Source organism: Rhineura floridana, chromosome 7 (genome assembly GCF_030035675.1).
Source record: "Rhineura floridana isolate rRhiFlo1 chromosome 7, rRhiFlo1.hap2, whole genome shotgun sequence".
Classification (NCBI taxonomy): Eukaryota; Metazoa; Chordata; class Lepidosauria; order Squamata; family Rhineuridae; genus Rhineura; species Rhineura floridana.
Genome location: NC_084486.1, coordinates 34,295,790 through 34,312,561, shown reverse-complemented (window position 1 = coordinate 34,312,561; position 16,772 = coordinate 34,295,790). Strand labels below are relative to the sequence as shown.

General features: G+C 38.8%; 2 protein-coding genes across 5 annotated transcripts in view; both read left to right on the top strand.

The window, feature by feature from the left end:
* Positions 1–3,943, top strand: part of DNA2 (DNA replication helicase/nuclease 2) — a 46,790-nt gene extending 42,847 nt beyond the window's left edge. The window contains exons 20-22 of the mRNA XM_061635181.1: positions 798–946; positions 2,464–2,533; positions 3,111–3,943. Of these exons, the coding sequence (XP_061491165.1) occupies positions 798–946; positions 2,464–2,518 (204 nt within the window). The 3' untranslated portion in view covers positions 2,519–2,533; positions 3,111–3,943. The remainder of the gene's footprint in view (positions 1–797; positions 947–2,463; positions 2,534–3,110) is intronic.
* Positions 3,944–7,168: 3,225 nt separating this feature from the next.
* RUFY2 (RUN and FYVE domain containing 2) overlaps positions 7,169–16,772 on the top strand; it is a 39,800-nt gene continuing 30,196 nt past the window's right edge. For all 4 annotated transcript variants that reach the window (XR_009763941.1, XM_061635169.1, XM_061635170.1 and 1 more), the window contains exons 1-3: positions 7,169–7,386; positions 13,847–14,020; positions 14,703–14,820. Coding sequence is in view for 3 of the 4 variants with exons in the window: in XM_061635169.1 (XP_061491153.1) it covers positions 7,170–7,386; positions 13,847–14,020; positions 14,703–14,820 (509 nt within the window). In the remaining variant the exon portion in view is untranslated. The remainder of the gene's footprint in view (positions 7,387–13,846; positions 14,021–14,702; positions 14,821–16,772) is intronic.

The window sequence follows — 16,772 nt, the reverse complement described above, 5'->3', positions numbered from 1 at the left end:
TCAGGTCCACGATCAGAAGGTAGGTGTGAGACTGCATGGTTAGGGCCTACCTAGGTAAGGGTAGGGATTACCCGCCAAGGATAACTGCCCACTCTGTAAGGAGGACAACTACTGTTACGGCACTCCACAAGGATGCCCCATTGGAGGAAATTTGTAGGGCAGTTACATGGGTGTACCCCTCCACCTTCATCAGACACTGTAAGGTGGACAAGTTCACCTCTGCCAATGCTGCCTTTGGCAGGAGGGTCCTCCAGAGGGTAGTGGCCTAGGTCCCTTTCCCTTCTGAGTTCATAGGGAGGTCTTAGCTTTGGTACATACTATTTCTGTATGTTCCACTCCTCTGCTGACCAAGAACAGAAAGTTGGACTTACTGTGAAGTGTCCTGATCAGTGGAGAGTGGAGCAGACAACCCCTCCTGGTGGTCCAGACAACCCAAGGTCACACAGCACCATGGATAGTGTAGCTAGGGTTTCCTACCCCATCTCCCACTAAGCTGTCTTCTAACTTCCTGTATTTTTTTGTTCTATCCGCTGTTTGGGTTATTCAAGTTACCACAGGATAGGTGGCTGGCCACTCAGTGCTTGTTCTGTCAGGTTTGTCACAAACTGAAGAGTGGGAGAAGGTCTCCCCTTCTGGCTAGCTACCACTTAATACTTTATGTTTTAAGTAGTTGACTCTGCCTCCAGGAGGACTTAACCCATTTCTGCCTGCTCCACTCCCCACTGACCAGAAGGACACTTCACAGTAAGTCCAACTTTCTGATTGGGTCAGTTGTGTGTTTGTTTTCTTTCTGATAGCTTGGAGAACTCCTGAAGGACTGGAGACGTCTTAATGTTGCTGTTACAAGAGCAAAACATAAATTAATCATGCTGGGTTGTGTGCCATCCCTATGCCACTATCCTCCTCTGAAGAAGTTGCTTTGTCATTTGGAGACGGAAGCAATGATATCCTTTTTTTTGTGTGCATCTCTTTATTTATTTATATATATTTTATACCACTTACCATTACAAAAAAATCTCAAAGTGGTTTACAAATGTAGAAATAAAAAAATACATTAAAACCATTTCAATATTTTAAAGTATTTCAGAAATCACCACTAGTACAGGGCAGTAGGATCAATGCTACTAGTCAGGGAAAAGCACATGCAAACAAATGGGTTTTTCATAAACATCAGAAGCATCCAACATTTGGTGTCTCATGGATCACAGAAGGGAGGACATTCCAGAGCGTAGGTGCTGCTACAAACAAGGCTCGTTTTTGTGTTGCCGCCAAATGGCATTCTGCAGGTCGCAGCACTACCAACAAGGCTTCCTCTGAAGATCTACTGGGTCTGTATAAGGGAAGACGATCCTTTAAGTAACCTCTTACCTATGTATGATTTGTTATTGGATAAACGGATTACATTTAGAACATTCAAATCCACAACAATAAACATTTTAATATGTAAATACACTGCTAAAATTGTCCGTGCTTATCCTAATAAGAGACGCTTACATCATAATCGACATGGATCTAAAAAGGATAAGACTGCTTACTTATAATTGTTGCACAAGGGAAACCAATTCAATTTCTATACTTACCCCTTCTCTTTACAGTTCTAAAACAGTCCTATATTCTGTTCCACCCATATAATCCTTAATTTCATTCCCTGCCCATCTGCATTTATTCATAGTATGAAGGCTGCGTAGCTGACATAAACATATGTGTCTGTCAATATTTTTGAAAGTGAGCAGACAGGCTTTTGGGAATGGAAAAAGTGGTGAAACCTGGTTGCTTTTTTCATTACTGTGTAACGCTGATATATGTTTGAAGAGATTTGTTTTCTCAAGAGAAATTACCTCTGTCCCTAACTTTCGCCATCTTTGGCAGGTAGGTTAATTCTGTTTGAATCATATACTATATTGACTCCCCCACTGAATACATGTCTTAGTATACTTCTGAATAGTATGGATAACTCATACTTAAAGCAAAAGTGCATGAAGGGCTACATTTTACAAAGGTAACTCAATCCATTATTTCTATCCAAGAAGACAATTCTGTCGTTGTCTACACTGCTCTTAACACTCTTGCCTGCAGTGCTCAGAATCATGTTTGATTTTTTACGTAAATTGGATCTCAAGGAATATTTAAACACTTAACAGTGATACATGCACTTTTAAGTGCTGGATGTAGCTGTAAGCCTATGGTATGAATGCATGCTAAAATTCTATTTAGTGTGCTACCTTAAAGTAGAGAATAATAATGCCAGTTTAAAAAAAATAATGGAAACATAACTTGTCAGAAGAATTTTTTGTCCTTTCAGGCCCTACCCCCGCTTCATTTTGTACTTTGGTGATCCACAGTGATATGTTGGTGAGAGGTCATATGGCAGACATAAGATTTATCCAAACCCATAATTAAAACTTGTTTCACTTTTTTTCTGTCACACATTACTAAATGTATTTTCCTCAATGTTACTTACATTTTAAGTCTTCCATTAGGGGCCTATGAAAGTGCATGTCGTTGTAACCTCCTATGACAAGGGGACATCAAGGTGAAAATCTTCATTCATATGTTGTTGAAACTCTCAAGTATGTTAGAAGCTTAAAGACATATTGTCAAATTGATTTAATTTCAATATTTTTTCTACACACTAATGACTACTTAGTTCCTAAAAAGGTGGCTGTTTTAACCCAAAACGTTGATGCTTACTGTATTAATGCACACATCTATAGGCGCGTTCAAGTATTTACTTGAACAGGTGATGCTGAACCTGCAGGTGGGGAGCTCGTACAAAACCATTCTCCCAGTGTCCTGGTGCATGTCACCCTGCCCATTCAGCCCCTTCCTTGTATTGAACAGGGGAGGTCCACAAGGGTCTTAGACTTGGATTTCCTTGCATTCTAATAGAATCCTGATTGGTCAAGGTGTTCTACTCACATTCAAGGAAGAGTAAGTACAAGCCACAGCAGACTTCCCTGCTCAACATATGGAAGGTTAAAGACTAGGTAGGTGAGGCCACAACACACTGGAATGTTGGGGGTAGGACTTGAATGCATGTTTCTGTCCCTGCCCACAGATTCACATTTGTGTTCAGGCAAAAATTGGCCTAACATGTCTCTTCTTTTCAGATTTTAAATAACTTATTCAGCTCCAGTGAACAATTTATGCACATGCAATCTTGAGAACTTTGAATTCCATGAGCATGTGGAGGGAACTTCAGAACATAATTACCTCTGTTTATCTTGATGGAACTCCAGAGTGGCTGGTCTTGCTGTCTATATATGAAAGAGATAAAATTTTCTTGGAGGCAGATACTACAAACTGAGTGTTACTCTTTCGCCTGTTATCTGCCTTTAACCTGTCATCACCTCTAGAGCCATTAAAATGTTTACTGATCAAGGTTCCTATCTTATTAAACATGATATATGAATGCCAAATTCTAGGAAAGTTTTCTTAATAGACTTCCCTGGTTTTTTTTTAATGGTACAACAAAACCCTGGAATTTGTGATGACAATCTGATTGCATTCCTTTTCCATGCTGATTTATCCTCATAACTTGATTTTACATGTAACTCTATTAAGATTGACTAGATTTAATTAAGAATTTTTGAAATTGTTGGTAAAGCTATAACTTATTTGTTTGGGAGACAAAATTGCAAATGAATTTAACTTTATATCCTGATGCCATCTTAATTTAATACAATGTAGTTTCACTTTTCTATATTTTAGAAGTATTTCATAAAAAGTACTTTAAATGACAACTACCTCTATATTTTCTTACTAATTTGGAAATGGATTTGTACATGTTGTTGGAACTGTTAATTTCTGTAGCTGATAACTCCATTTAAAGACTGAAATTCCTTACTGTATAATGTACGTTTGTATCTTATGATGTGTGTACTGAGTCCTTAAATTTTCACTTGTTTTTGTAATGTATATAATAAAATTAACTTGAAATACATTTGCTTTTCTAATGTAAATGTTTTAACTAAGGTTGCAATACTATACACCTGTAATGGCAATTGGCTACAAACAATACAAATCTGACTTATTGACACTTACCTGACATTCAACTCTGTTGAACTCAGTTCTGAGTTTACATACAAAAGTTTGTGCTACTAAATGTGTATTCTTTTTATTTCCATTTAACACTAAACTAAAACTTAAGTAGGAGTATAATCCTATCCCCCCAATGTTGGTGGCTGGAGGTAGTTAGGATGGTGTTTTGGGGCCTCTGCTATTCGAGAGGAATTATACCAGTTGGATGGAGCCTCACTGCAGTGGAAGCCCCAGCTTGTACCTAGGGAAGCAGAAAGCTACTGCTGGTCAAAACAGGGCAGGGCACTTAGTGACTCTGAATCCAAAGCCTCTCAAATCCTGCAAGGGGCCTAAACCTTGGGTCTGTCAACTATGTGAGCTTGGAGTTGATGCAGCAAAAGGGGATGGGTGGGAAATCTCCCTCTCCAACCTTTCTGTCCTGGCTGCTACAAGCTAGCAAGAGTCTGCTCCTCCCCAATCTCATTTAGAATTGCTCTTGAAATCTTGTTTGCAAATAGACCAGGGGTGTAGTCATCCAGAGTCTTGGGGTCTTCATCCCCCTGCTTTTTTGGGAGCAGGGTCCCTATGTCTCCAACATCCTACAAACCAATCGGCACGAAAGGGAGCGTGTTAGTCACTGAGAAGAGTCTTCTAACATGCTTCCTTGGTCCTTTCCTGCTGATTGGAGCTGATCAGAGTGAAAGGAGGTGAGTCAGCCACTGGGAAGACTCTTTTCAGTAGCTAACACTCCCCCTTTCATGCTGATTGGCTCCTAGAGATGTCTTGTTATGGGGGAAGGCATTAGCAAGGATCTCATTCTAAACCCAGGAGCAAAAAAAGGGTGTGTGGACCCTGCACTTCTGAATTTACTACTACACTGCTGAAATAGGCACTAATGGTCATCTGTAATGAGGTGAAAAATTTTCTCCAGATAACTAAGTAGGAAGCTTTTGTACAGATGAAGGCTTGGAAAAAATGGGAGGAAAACCAGCTTTCTGCATTTTCCCTCCCATATGTTTCTGTTTTTCTGGGGAAAAAATGAAAATAACAAAACATGGCTTCCCCCCATTTTTCCTTTTTTTTTTCCTGGACCTTCATGTCTTGAAGCTTTTGTTAAGAGTTTTTGTGTCTTTTTCCAGATTGCATGCATGCATGGGGTGACAGGCAAATCAAACCTTTCTGGGCTAATGACAGTTTTGGCCTTATTTGTAGGTTGTTAGTACACCAACTTCAGTTCTGATCTTTAAAAAGCTTAATTATGTGAAATATTGTCATGATTAAATTTTTCTATTTGAAAATTCTTTTGGGTTTACTTAAATAATTACATATTAAATGATGGTTTTATTTAACTTTTTTTAGTCAATGAAATGGTAGGATAGAAATTGTAAATAAATATTCCCATGAAAGTAATAGGGCGTCCACATAAGGAAATGCTAAGAATCTGAGTACCAAGTCTTATATTTCAGACAATAGTACATTAATTTTTTATGTTATGACTTGTGGTTACAACATTAAACTTTACTTACATTAATTTGTTTTTTATCCTTCTATCTATCCTAATGTTATAATGCAAAATAGTATACCCATATTGCATGTGTCTTGCTGTGCTTCTGACTTGTACAGCAGTGCATTTAGGGGCCTATTAGCATACTAACGTGGTGATGTTAAAATATTGAGCTAGGGCTGAGGAGTTCCATGTTCATATTCCCATTTAGCCATGTTGCTCACAGTGTGGTGGTGAGTATAAAATGGGAGAGATTATAGAAAGCCCATTGCGCTCCTTGGAGGAAAGGTGGGATATAAATATAATGTATAAGTACTGATATTCTAACAAGAGGGACTTGGTGTTTGGGAGAGCAAATTGCAGGAATTTGCCCCTTTATTTTTTTATTATCCATATTCCACTCTTCTGGAAGGCCACATAGGGGCCAAATGAAGGGTTATCTAGCCCACCAAGCAATTTTTTCTGTCCACCACAAGACCCACCAATTCTGGTAGCAGTGGCAAAATGAAAAAAGACAACACTGGATGGAGCAGTTTAACCATCTTTGCCTAGCCACCCTAGGTATATATGTTTAGGTATATGTAAAAGACAACGAAAGTGAGAGGAGGAAAAGGAGGCTGAACATTCATAAAAAGCTTTTAATAACATGTTAATAAAACCAGTTTATAGGAAAAACACAAACATCATAGGGATAGTAAGCAAGCTTTCAAATTAAATTATACCCATTTTAAGACATTTACAAAGTGTAGACCTTGGGAGTTTTCCATTATCCTCCAGATGTTACTGAACTCCAACTGCCCATCAGCACCAGCCTGCATGGCCAATGGTCAGCAGCGATAGTTGTAGTCAAGCAGCAGCTCTCTAAATCATTATTTTTCCTTCTCAGCTTTTAATTTTTTTAACAACTAGAAGAGTCCTACAGAAGTCAAAAATTTCCCACTGCTTCGTTACATTTTAAATATTAAAGTATTGTACTACCATTGGTTTTGAAAGCTATTTGCACGACATATTTAAAGCAGTATCATACCACTTTACACAGTCACGGCTTCTCCCTCCCCCCATCCTGGAAACTAGTTTTATAAAGGTACTGAGAGTTGTTAGGAGACCCCTATTCGCTTCACAGTGCTACAATAGTCAACCCTTCTTTCCAGGGAACTCTGAAAATCGTAGCTCTGAGGGGAATAGAAGTCTCCTCCGAATTCTCACAACTCCTTAAACTACAATTCCCAGGATTCTTTTGGGAAATCCATGACTAGTTAAAGTGGTTAGATGCCGTTTTCAATGTATAGTGCAGATGGGGCCAAAGACTGAATGATGGACTGCCTTCAAGTCGATCCCGATTTATGGCGACCCTATGAATAGAGTTTTCATGGTCAGCGGTATTCAGAAGTGGATTATCACTGCCTTCCTCTGAGGCCGAGAGGCAGTGACTGGCCCAAGGTCACCCAGTCAGCTTCATGGCTAGTTGGGGATTCGAACCCTTGTCTCCCAGGTCGTAGTCCAGCACCTTGGCCAAACATTAGAGCCTCTTTTTCAACCCAAGGTATGCGAAAGTAGTCCTTCGCTGGGCTGGGAATTAAGGAGCAACGAATACGTATTAAGTAATTCTGAGGAGCCGCTCTATCACAGCAGGCTCCTCGCGGCGATGCGCCTCTTTGCTCTTCCACACTTGGCAAAGTCATTTTGCACAGCTACAAAGAAAGCATCTCGAGTCCTCCTGCCGCCAGGGGCGCAGCTAGCGTGGTTATGTTTCAAAGGGGCGGCGAAGGAGGACGGGGAGGGCTGGAGAAAGGCCGTGGAAAGAGCAAAGGATGGATCCGCGCTAAGCTGCTACGGCAGCTGCAGCTCCTCGCTGGCAATGGGTAAGGGGGAAAAAAAGCGGTGGTGGGCCCTAAGGGGAGCAGGACCCGGAACGTTGTTGTTGTCGACGTCGGGAAAGGCTGAGGGAACATTTTTTTCTTTAACGGAAAAGGGGGGGGGGAGAGCCGGGTCGTTTGGAGGTGGGTCCTTTCCCTGCATCCCCGTAGTTGTTTTTTGCTTGCAGCGGGGTTAAGAGGAATGCTACCTTTGCCTGCTCCATATTCGGCAGGAATAAGGAGCAGGCAACCCTCCTCCCTGAAGCGGATGGAGACAACAGGTCTACCCCCAAATCTTACTCCTACTTGCCTTTTAGGAGTAACAGTTATTTTGAACCAAACCCTATACAAGATTTATTGTCATCTCGCTTGGTTTCTGTGGAGACCTGGAGAGTCCCAGTTTGTATGATATAAACTCCCGACGCGAAGCATGGGCCGGAGTAAGATAGAAATGTTGCTTCATCCCTGCACGCGAGAAAGAACCTTTTATTGGGAATGTAATTAGCTGTGTTCAAAGGGACAGCCGTCACGTGTTGAGAGGGGTTACGCCCGCTGGCTGCAGCCGGCCGCAAGAGAGGGCCTTTCCCCTCCCGTGGAGGAACTCTGCGCATATACCAGTCCTCTAGTGGCGTTCTTTTGCAAAATCACTAAACGCGCGGGTTGTGGGTGGGGGGACACTGATAGTGGGTAGAGTTAGTCTTTGTTGCTCCCCCAGGTGTCCTTCGAATCCCCGAATTGTGATCCTTGGTATAGCTAATGCTGGGGCAGGATAGCAGGTGTTCTTGGGTCTGGTATGTGGTCCGATCCTATGCATGTTTACTCAGAACTAGGTTCCTGTTTTCAGTGGGGCTTACTCCCACGTAATTCACAAGATTGCAGCCTTTAAATTGTGATTCTAAAAAGGGAGGGAGAAGAAGTTGTTTAAAGAAGCCGCAAGTACCATGTGGTTCCACCCCCATAGGTATTCTTTTTGGACTGGGCCCCCAGTGTTTTACATGGATGAGTAATGATCAGCACATGAATTAGCACAAATATTTGTAGTTTGTTAATATTGGGCATACCAACCTACCTGATCCTTGGGAAACCTTAAGATCAGAAATATGCTTATTCATTTCTATCCTGCAATTATTTTCTCTCTCTCTACTGTTTAATGACTCCCAGTCTTGTTACTCCTTTATTCAATTTTATGCTCTTATTTGACTGCTATTTGATAGTGATTATTCTTAACATTTATGTCAACACATTTGAAAGACTTCATCTACATTATCTTAGTAATACTTGCAAATGTTTTGTAAGATAAGTGAGTGTTATTATCTCCATACTAGAGATGGAAAGTTGAGGCTGAAAGATAATGGCTTGTCTGAGGCCCAAACTATACACATCCTGATGGCCCACTTAGAGCAGGAAAAACCACTTCCTGTGAGAGCAATTTGAATCAGAAAAGTGATGAGTAAGGAGGGGCTTTGAACCCTTTCCCTGATGACATATTTGGATCAGGAAAAAACCATTTCTTAGAAACAATTCAGATCAAATCTCTGCCCCTCTTTCTCCTCATGGATTTTAAGTGCTACTTGGGATAGACAGCATGGAGCAGGAAAAGGGTTAAGCATCCCTCCCTCACTATTTCTCTGCTCTTGATCAGCCCCACCCAAAGCAACTTTTCCTAATTTAAATGGGCTGCCAAGTTACTATTTGATTGAGGTACAATTTTGAGCTAGGGACTTTCTACTTTCATTCTGTTTCTTTAATTTTATTTCCAGCAGTCGAATGAACTTAAATATTAGCTGCTATGCTTCACCAGTCTGCCTTATACTGGAAAAGAGAACATTTGTTTAATTTATTACTATCATCCTCCTTAATTTTTTTAAAAAAACTTTCAGGGTGGCTTACAAAAAAATCTAAAGCAACATTTTTTTAAAAAGATGTTTTCTTTTGGTGACATTTCAGATATATTTTTAATATTTTTGTTCGCAACCCTGGGCTCCTTCTGGGAGCAGGGATGGAATATAAATTTAATAAATAATAATAACAATACTAAGGAAACAGCAATGGCTAAACAGCTGGGTAAAACAGTATCAATTAAAAATAATTAGTTTCACAGATTGAAAACCTGGAAAATAAAAACGTATTTCAGCTGATGCTGAAAAGACAGCAAAGTAGGTTCTAGGCAACCCTCCCCAGGGAGAGTATCCTGTGGGCAGTATCCAACTAAACAGTTCCACTGGTGTAAGCACTTTTCATTGTGTAACTGAACATCCTCTCCCTCTCTTCTCCCTATGCACCCCCTAAATACATTCTTGGTTTTCCCCAAACCCTCTGGAGCTGGTTTAATGGATGTGTGCAAGGAGAGGAAGTTCCATTGTGCAGCCCAAAGTCCTTGCATTAGCAGATTTAATTGGGTATTGTCCTATAAATGTTAGGGGTCAAGTGTCTCCTCCCTCACTACTTCTCTGCTCACTTCCCATTTGCCCCCTGCCTCATTTCAGATGGTGGGGCACCTGGAGGACCGCATTTAAGAATAACTAAAGTATATGGACTGGCTCATGTTGGACATGATCCTTTGTAGACAATACTCTGCACTAAATGAATGTGAGATAGCAGAAATAGTAATCACACCTTACGGGGGGGGGAGACGAAGAAATCCAAGCCCCGTAATGTAGCCTGCAGTCCTTATGAAATTAGATTAGTTATTCATAGTGGGAACAAATACTGAATGAGATTTGTAGGTTACTGGGGAGATGTTTACTTTAATTAAATAGAATTGGCCAAGATGCTTCTGTCTGGTGTGAATAGATTGTGTCTATACTAGGGATACAGACTGGGTAACATCTGAACTGTGGATGCTTCATTGTCAGTGATGTGGATTTTCTGGAATATTTGAAATCAGATTTTTTCTGATGCCCTAAATCAATGGTGATCCAATTTACCATGATTATTTCACTTTTGTTATTAAACAAAACTGGAAAAGAATTTTATGAGCTGAAAAGTTTTTCCAATGGACATAAAAATATTTGATTAAAGGAGAAAATGCAATAAAATACACTTAGTGTGGTTTAAATATTATATTGAAATGGATTCAGAGTTTCACTTAGAAAGTATTTTATTGGAATACTTGTAAATATTTTAAGGACAATAATATATACTTTCCTTGCATTACAGATTTTTTTTGGGGGGGGGGAGAATGAAGGCACTGAAAATGGTCAACATTCTAATTTTAGCATTACTGAAGAGTATTGCATGGAAATATGTGTGCTTCCTAGTGATAGTCATCTGAAGAAATTAATTGCAACTTTGATTTTAGATTTAATTAGCATTGTATCCATTTCAGTAACTTCACTATTCACTATACTGTACGCTCATCTAAACTTCAATCTATATCAAGCACAGTGATAAAAGACAAGGCAGCCAGAAGATGTCAGTATGTGGTTTTGTGTATCACTTAGTTCTCATTTAAACAAAACGTTTTTGCCACAGTGTTTCTTTTCCTGCTGAAAGTACCAAGATGGCCTCAAAATTCCTCATACATTTTGGACCAGGGCTGCATGTTGAAATTGTGTGTAGAATACGGTTGCCAGGTCCATGGCCTGAGACTGATCCTATATCTTTAGGAGAAGAGAAAGTCAGCCAAGTGCAGGTGTTCTTGCAACTCTGTAATGGGAAAAACCACAAGGTGGAATTCTCCCTTCCCCCTGCACAACTTTTAAAGATACGGAAGACCTCTTGGTTGCCAGGCCCAGCCTCTAAGCTCTTCTGTATCTTTAAAAGTTGTGCAGGGGGAAAGGGAGAATTCCACCTTGTGGTTTTTCCCATTACAGAGTTGCAAGAACACCTGCACTTGACTGACTTTCTCTTCTCCTAAAGATACAGGATCAGTCTCAGGCCACGAACCTGGCAACCCTAGTGTAGAACTATTTGGGACAACTAGCTAGAAGTGTGGATAAAAGAGCTCCACTATCAAGTTCTATAATGCATCCCTTTCTGAAGTATGTTGTCATGGAAAAAGCTCACTAGGAATTTTTCAGTTGGTGGCTCAGTTCTAACATTTGCTATTTCAGCAAATGCATATTAAAGATAAGGAACACAATTGCTAGCAAACTTCAAAAACCTAAATTAGGCTCATGTTGTAGGAAGAAATATAGGTGCAGTTAGCTTTGTAAACAAATTTCACAAGTTAGGAGCCTACAAACAAGTTTCCTACCTTGCCTACTCACATACTGATATTAATTTGCAACTTTAAAAGGGAAGGGAGGAACTGACTTTGATAATGCTTTGCTTCTTAGTCTCTTTGCAATAATTCTTATGTGCCTCAAACAACCAGGGCAGTACTGTTTACGGGTCTTAATACCACTGTTTTGGACCAGGGCGCAAAACTGTCCATTTCCCAAGGCCACAAATCCATATAAGAAAATAAAAGTTTAATTGGAAGAAAGAAAAGCCAGTACCGTTGCAGGCAGCTTGCTAGGAATATTCAGGTTTAGATTTATTTGATGATCTCTTCCTAAAAAGAAAAATATAATCCATGTATAGTTTAGGTATGATAATTTAAAAAAGTATTTTCAGTTGTAATTTTCATGACTTTTCATTTCTTTCCAGTTTCAACAAGACTGCACTATATATAATTAAGATAGTATTTCTCCAACCTCTGTGTTGCTTGTTCTGAATTTAGACAGACAGCAGCCTAAATTAACAACATCTTGATTGACTGTTTTTTTGCTCTAAGCATCTAAGACTAAAGAGTTCTGCACCATTTGTAAGCTTGTCTCTAGCTCTTTAGACTAGATGTAGCTCAAAAAACACTTGTTTTCTGTGTTCTCATTCTATGGGAAAACACAGGTTTTTAAGGCTGTGTTGAATACTGTTCATGTGTGGACTCCAGCAGGCCTGAGAATTGTAAGATAAATAAACCCAGTGATGTTTTATAATATACTATATTGGTTTAACTTAGCATAATTTTATTGTATGTAAATATGTAACAATGAAAAGTTAGCAAATAAACTTTAGCATTGGCATATATCCAAAGAAAAGAGAGTATCTCTTATGCTTAGTCTTTCTATACTGAGGCTAGTAACTCTTAAAGTTGCTGAATACCTAAGCCTGAAAAAACCCCTGCATGTAATACTATTGACTTCAGTAAGTGACAAAGAATTTGTCACTTTGTTTCATTTATTGAAATTGATTACAGGCCACTGAAGACAGAAGACCACCAATCCTGCATTTGCTGCCCAGAGCCAATGTGGTGTAGTGGTTAAGGTGATGGACTATGACCTGGGAGACCAGTGTTTGAATCCCCACATAGCCATGAAGCTCACTGAGTGCTGTTGGGCCAGTCATTGCCTCTCAGCCTCATGAAAACCCTATTCATAGGGTCGCCATATCGAATTCGACTTGAAGGCAGTACATTTACATTTATGTGCAGATTCACTTCGATGCAGTTCTCACACAATTTATTGGAACTTACTCATGTGTGCAAGGGCTGCATCCTTAATATGTTTTAGAGGGGTGGGGACCCCAGTCAGTAAAATACCATTAGGCAACATATATGCAATATACCCGTTGAAAAAGATCAGTCCCTCACTGCAGTGATTTCCATTGTTATTACAAAGATCCAAAAATGATCTTTCTCCGTGAGATCTGCAACATTTGGTTGATTTGATATAGTTAATATGAATTGCAGCCTTCTGGATGGTCTTGCCACATGTGGTTACCATATTAGTCCCAAGGAGAGACAGGTTCCAAAATTGTTCGGATTGTATATTTTATTTTGGTATCTGCCCTGGTAAGTAGCAAGATTTTGGGTTATCCAGAATTCTGCTTGAGGGAGAATGCTGAAGTTGAGAAGTTTGCCACATTGATTAGAAATGGAGGTGTTCAACATATTAATTGATGATATAGAACAAAAATTGAACACACTGATGGATTAATAATTTGGCAAAAGTAATCAGTGCTGTTAGATTGTTAGCTTCCAGAGTCATTGTGGCTTGCTCATTGGAACCATCAGTTTAGCACATTGCAGTGATAACCAAAAGCAAAATGTTAGGCCATCTTAATAAATAGTTTGAAAATGTTATAATGCTATTATATTACATGGTTGCACTTTGAGAATGTTGTGAATAGTAATGATAGCTTTTTCACAAAATGGATGCAAAATACACCATAGTATGTACTTAATGGAGAATCACCTGGGGAAATGCCAAGCAGTGCTAGATGTTCCAAGGTTAAAATGCTGTCTGCACTGATTTAGGGCACCTGCCAATGCTGCAGGACTATGATTATGACCAAATCCTTCAGAGAAGAAGCTCCATACATACACATTCTGTGTTTCATAGCATGGTGCTTTCATCATAATTGCTTGGTTTTTTTCTTCCATTTATGTTTAGATTTGGACAAGGTTGTTATGCTTTGATTAATAAAGAATTAATTGAATTTTTCGGTTCTTATTTAATCATTTATCCTTATTCTTTTTAAGCTGTGAAAGACCCCACAGCTGTTGAGCGAGCAAATTTACTGAATATGGCTAAATTGAGTATCAAGGGACTAATTGAATCTGCTCTGAGTTTTGGCCGAACTCTTGATTCTGACTATCCACCTCTGCAACAGTTCTTTGTTGTCATGGAGCACTGCCTGAAACATGGCCTTAAAGGTACCAAGAGCATGTTCTTATTTATTTTTTTCTTCCCAAAGCATCATGACATTTTCTTTTGGTCTGTAGTATAAGAGAGTCAGATTATCCATTTTGTTTTTCACTGAGAAGCAAACTTGGGCATATAGAGTTCCCCATACCAGCCACCCCATGTTCATCTTCATGAGCTCAGGAGGAACACCGCAGACTTCCCCATCACAGTCAATCCAAGAGGGAAGTTCTGTCCTTCCCCACTTGGATTCATTAATATTGATGGGGGCAATTGAAGAAATCCTCTTTGGTTTGGAGTTTTTTTTACTTCCTTGGAGTCCCATTCATGACATTGTGTCATATGCCCCTGCTGTTTCCTTTCTTTGTTGGCTACCTGAGATAAGAGATATTGACTTGTAGATTCATCTTTGGTTTGCCTTATGTCCTCTTTTCTCACATTTGGTATATGCCTCAGAACATTAGTTTCATGATTGGCTGTAATTATTCTGGAGAGTCATTGGTATAGCAGATTAAACATGTTGATGCTGTATAAGTGTAAAATATTAATCATATTTACAGATGTTCCTTGAACTCTTATATGACTTACCTATAAAAAAGTTAAACTCCTCAGTTATCTAGATAGAGACAGCAATTGTATTACAGCATAAAACCAAGTTTAAAATGTCAAAATATTATATTTTCCTCCATCTAGTAAAGAAGTCTTTTCTTAGTTACAATAAAACAATATGGGGCCCTCTGGAGCTTGTCGAGAAGTTGTACCCAGAAGCTGAGGAAATCGCTGCTAGTGTTAGAGACTTGCCTGGTCTCAAGTAAGTTGTGTTTCCAATAAAGAACTCTTTAGACTGTTTGTATGTAACTCATTTAAAGGCATCCTGCACTTTCCTATGTAAGTCACGAGACTTGAAGAAACAGAAATCCATCTTTAAGAACGACTATTTCTGTTACCCTTCCTAAACTCCTAGGATACTCTGCAAATGAAATAGTATTAGTATCCTAGCTATTGAGCCCTAAAACTTGCTGGGAAGAAAAGAGGGACTGGGGTCTTTGTTGCCTTTTGCAAGAACTATGACCAAAGAAAAGAGATGCCACACTAGATGCTGAAAAACTGTTATAGTCAGCTGAGGAGAGCACACTATTGAACTTTGACATTATTGCTTACTCTGAAGAATGTGTAACAAATTTGCAGTCATCTCTAAATTTATCCAGATAATCTACAGAACCTAAAATATTTGGACAATTGTGTTTTTTCTCATGTCACACAACTTTTATTCTCATTAGTTTCTATAAAACACACTGCTGCTTTTTAAAAAAAATGTTTTGAATTTAATAGATTACAAAGAATTTCAATAGTACAAAGTCAAGAAAATATTTTGATATTTCCTAATTTAGTAAGACTTACTCCCTTGTTTCTCCAGTTCAGTCAACATTCCCTAGTGAATTATGATCAGTTTTGAAAATGATAAATAAAGTTTTTAAAATAGAAGAAAACAAATTAGGGGTGTGCGTTCCAGTAAAAGTTTGTAATTCAGTTGGAGAATAATTCTGGAAAAAGCAGCCAAATTGGATTGAATTTCTTTGATTTATCCTTAATATTTTTAGTGGATAATCTTCAATACAGTTTTCAATTATGGGTATAAAACTTAATTTCCAGAACTGTAAAATAATACACTTAGTTACACGCAATACTTAGTTTGAGGAAATTTCAGGTCACAGAGAAGTATTCTAGAATACAGTGCTATGCGTGTTTGATTATGTATTTAAACTGTTTTTTACTTGTTTGTTATAAGCTGCCCAAAGAACTTTGTTATGGGGTGACATACAAATGCTGAAAATAAATCAGTAAATACATTATTTGGAAGTAGAGGCATGAAGGCCTGGAAGAAAACTAGAAAAATTCGGGGTGGGGGGAACACAGTTTTTTTTCATTATGTAACTCTATAAAGTCTCAGTACCTGAATTTGTTTATATCCACTTTCCTCCTCATTCATTTTTTTCTTGCAAGCCATTATTATACTGCAAACGGCCTTGTGTATTTTGGCAGAAAGCCAGTATATAAATATTTTTAATAAATTACAAATGAGAGTTTCTAATTGCAAGATTATAATTAATTTTATCAATGACATCTTTCCAAAAAAGATTCAGGGCATTTCCAAATCATATGCATGTGTGAACCAAAATTCTCTAATGTTCGTATTGTGAGTCAAACTGCTCAAATATACTTAATTGCATCTGGTTATATTGAGATTGTTTGGAATTAGGTGGCATATAGATCTGTTGCAGATCTGCAAAGGAATAAAACTTATAATTAGGGCTAAGACAATTGCAATTTCAAAAAGATAGAAATGATATTTGCTGTCAGCAAAATGCGACCTCTAGTTTAACATGTACATTTGGCATTCTGTATTTGTAAATAAGTAGCTTGGTTGAATATTAAGGTATCAGGATACATTTTGATACACATTTTCAGGCAATGATTCTGTGTTTCAAATTCAAATGGTAGCTCAGTCCCACATCTGCTTTCAAACAGGGAGGTAAATGCAAAATAAAACCATAGGTTGGATCCAGACTGTTCTTTCCACAAATGGAAGGAACCAAAATCCATTGGAGGAAGGAGGAGAGGCGACTTTTGCTAAGTCTCCCTTCCCAAAGTTTCACCCACCGTGCTGGGGGCATGGGCTGTAGGGGAAAGAAGGAATTAGCAAATGCTACTTCCCTCCAGCGTATCTTCTGAGCACAAGGTGGGATCCAACCTATTGTAAGG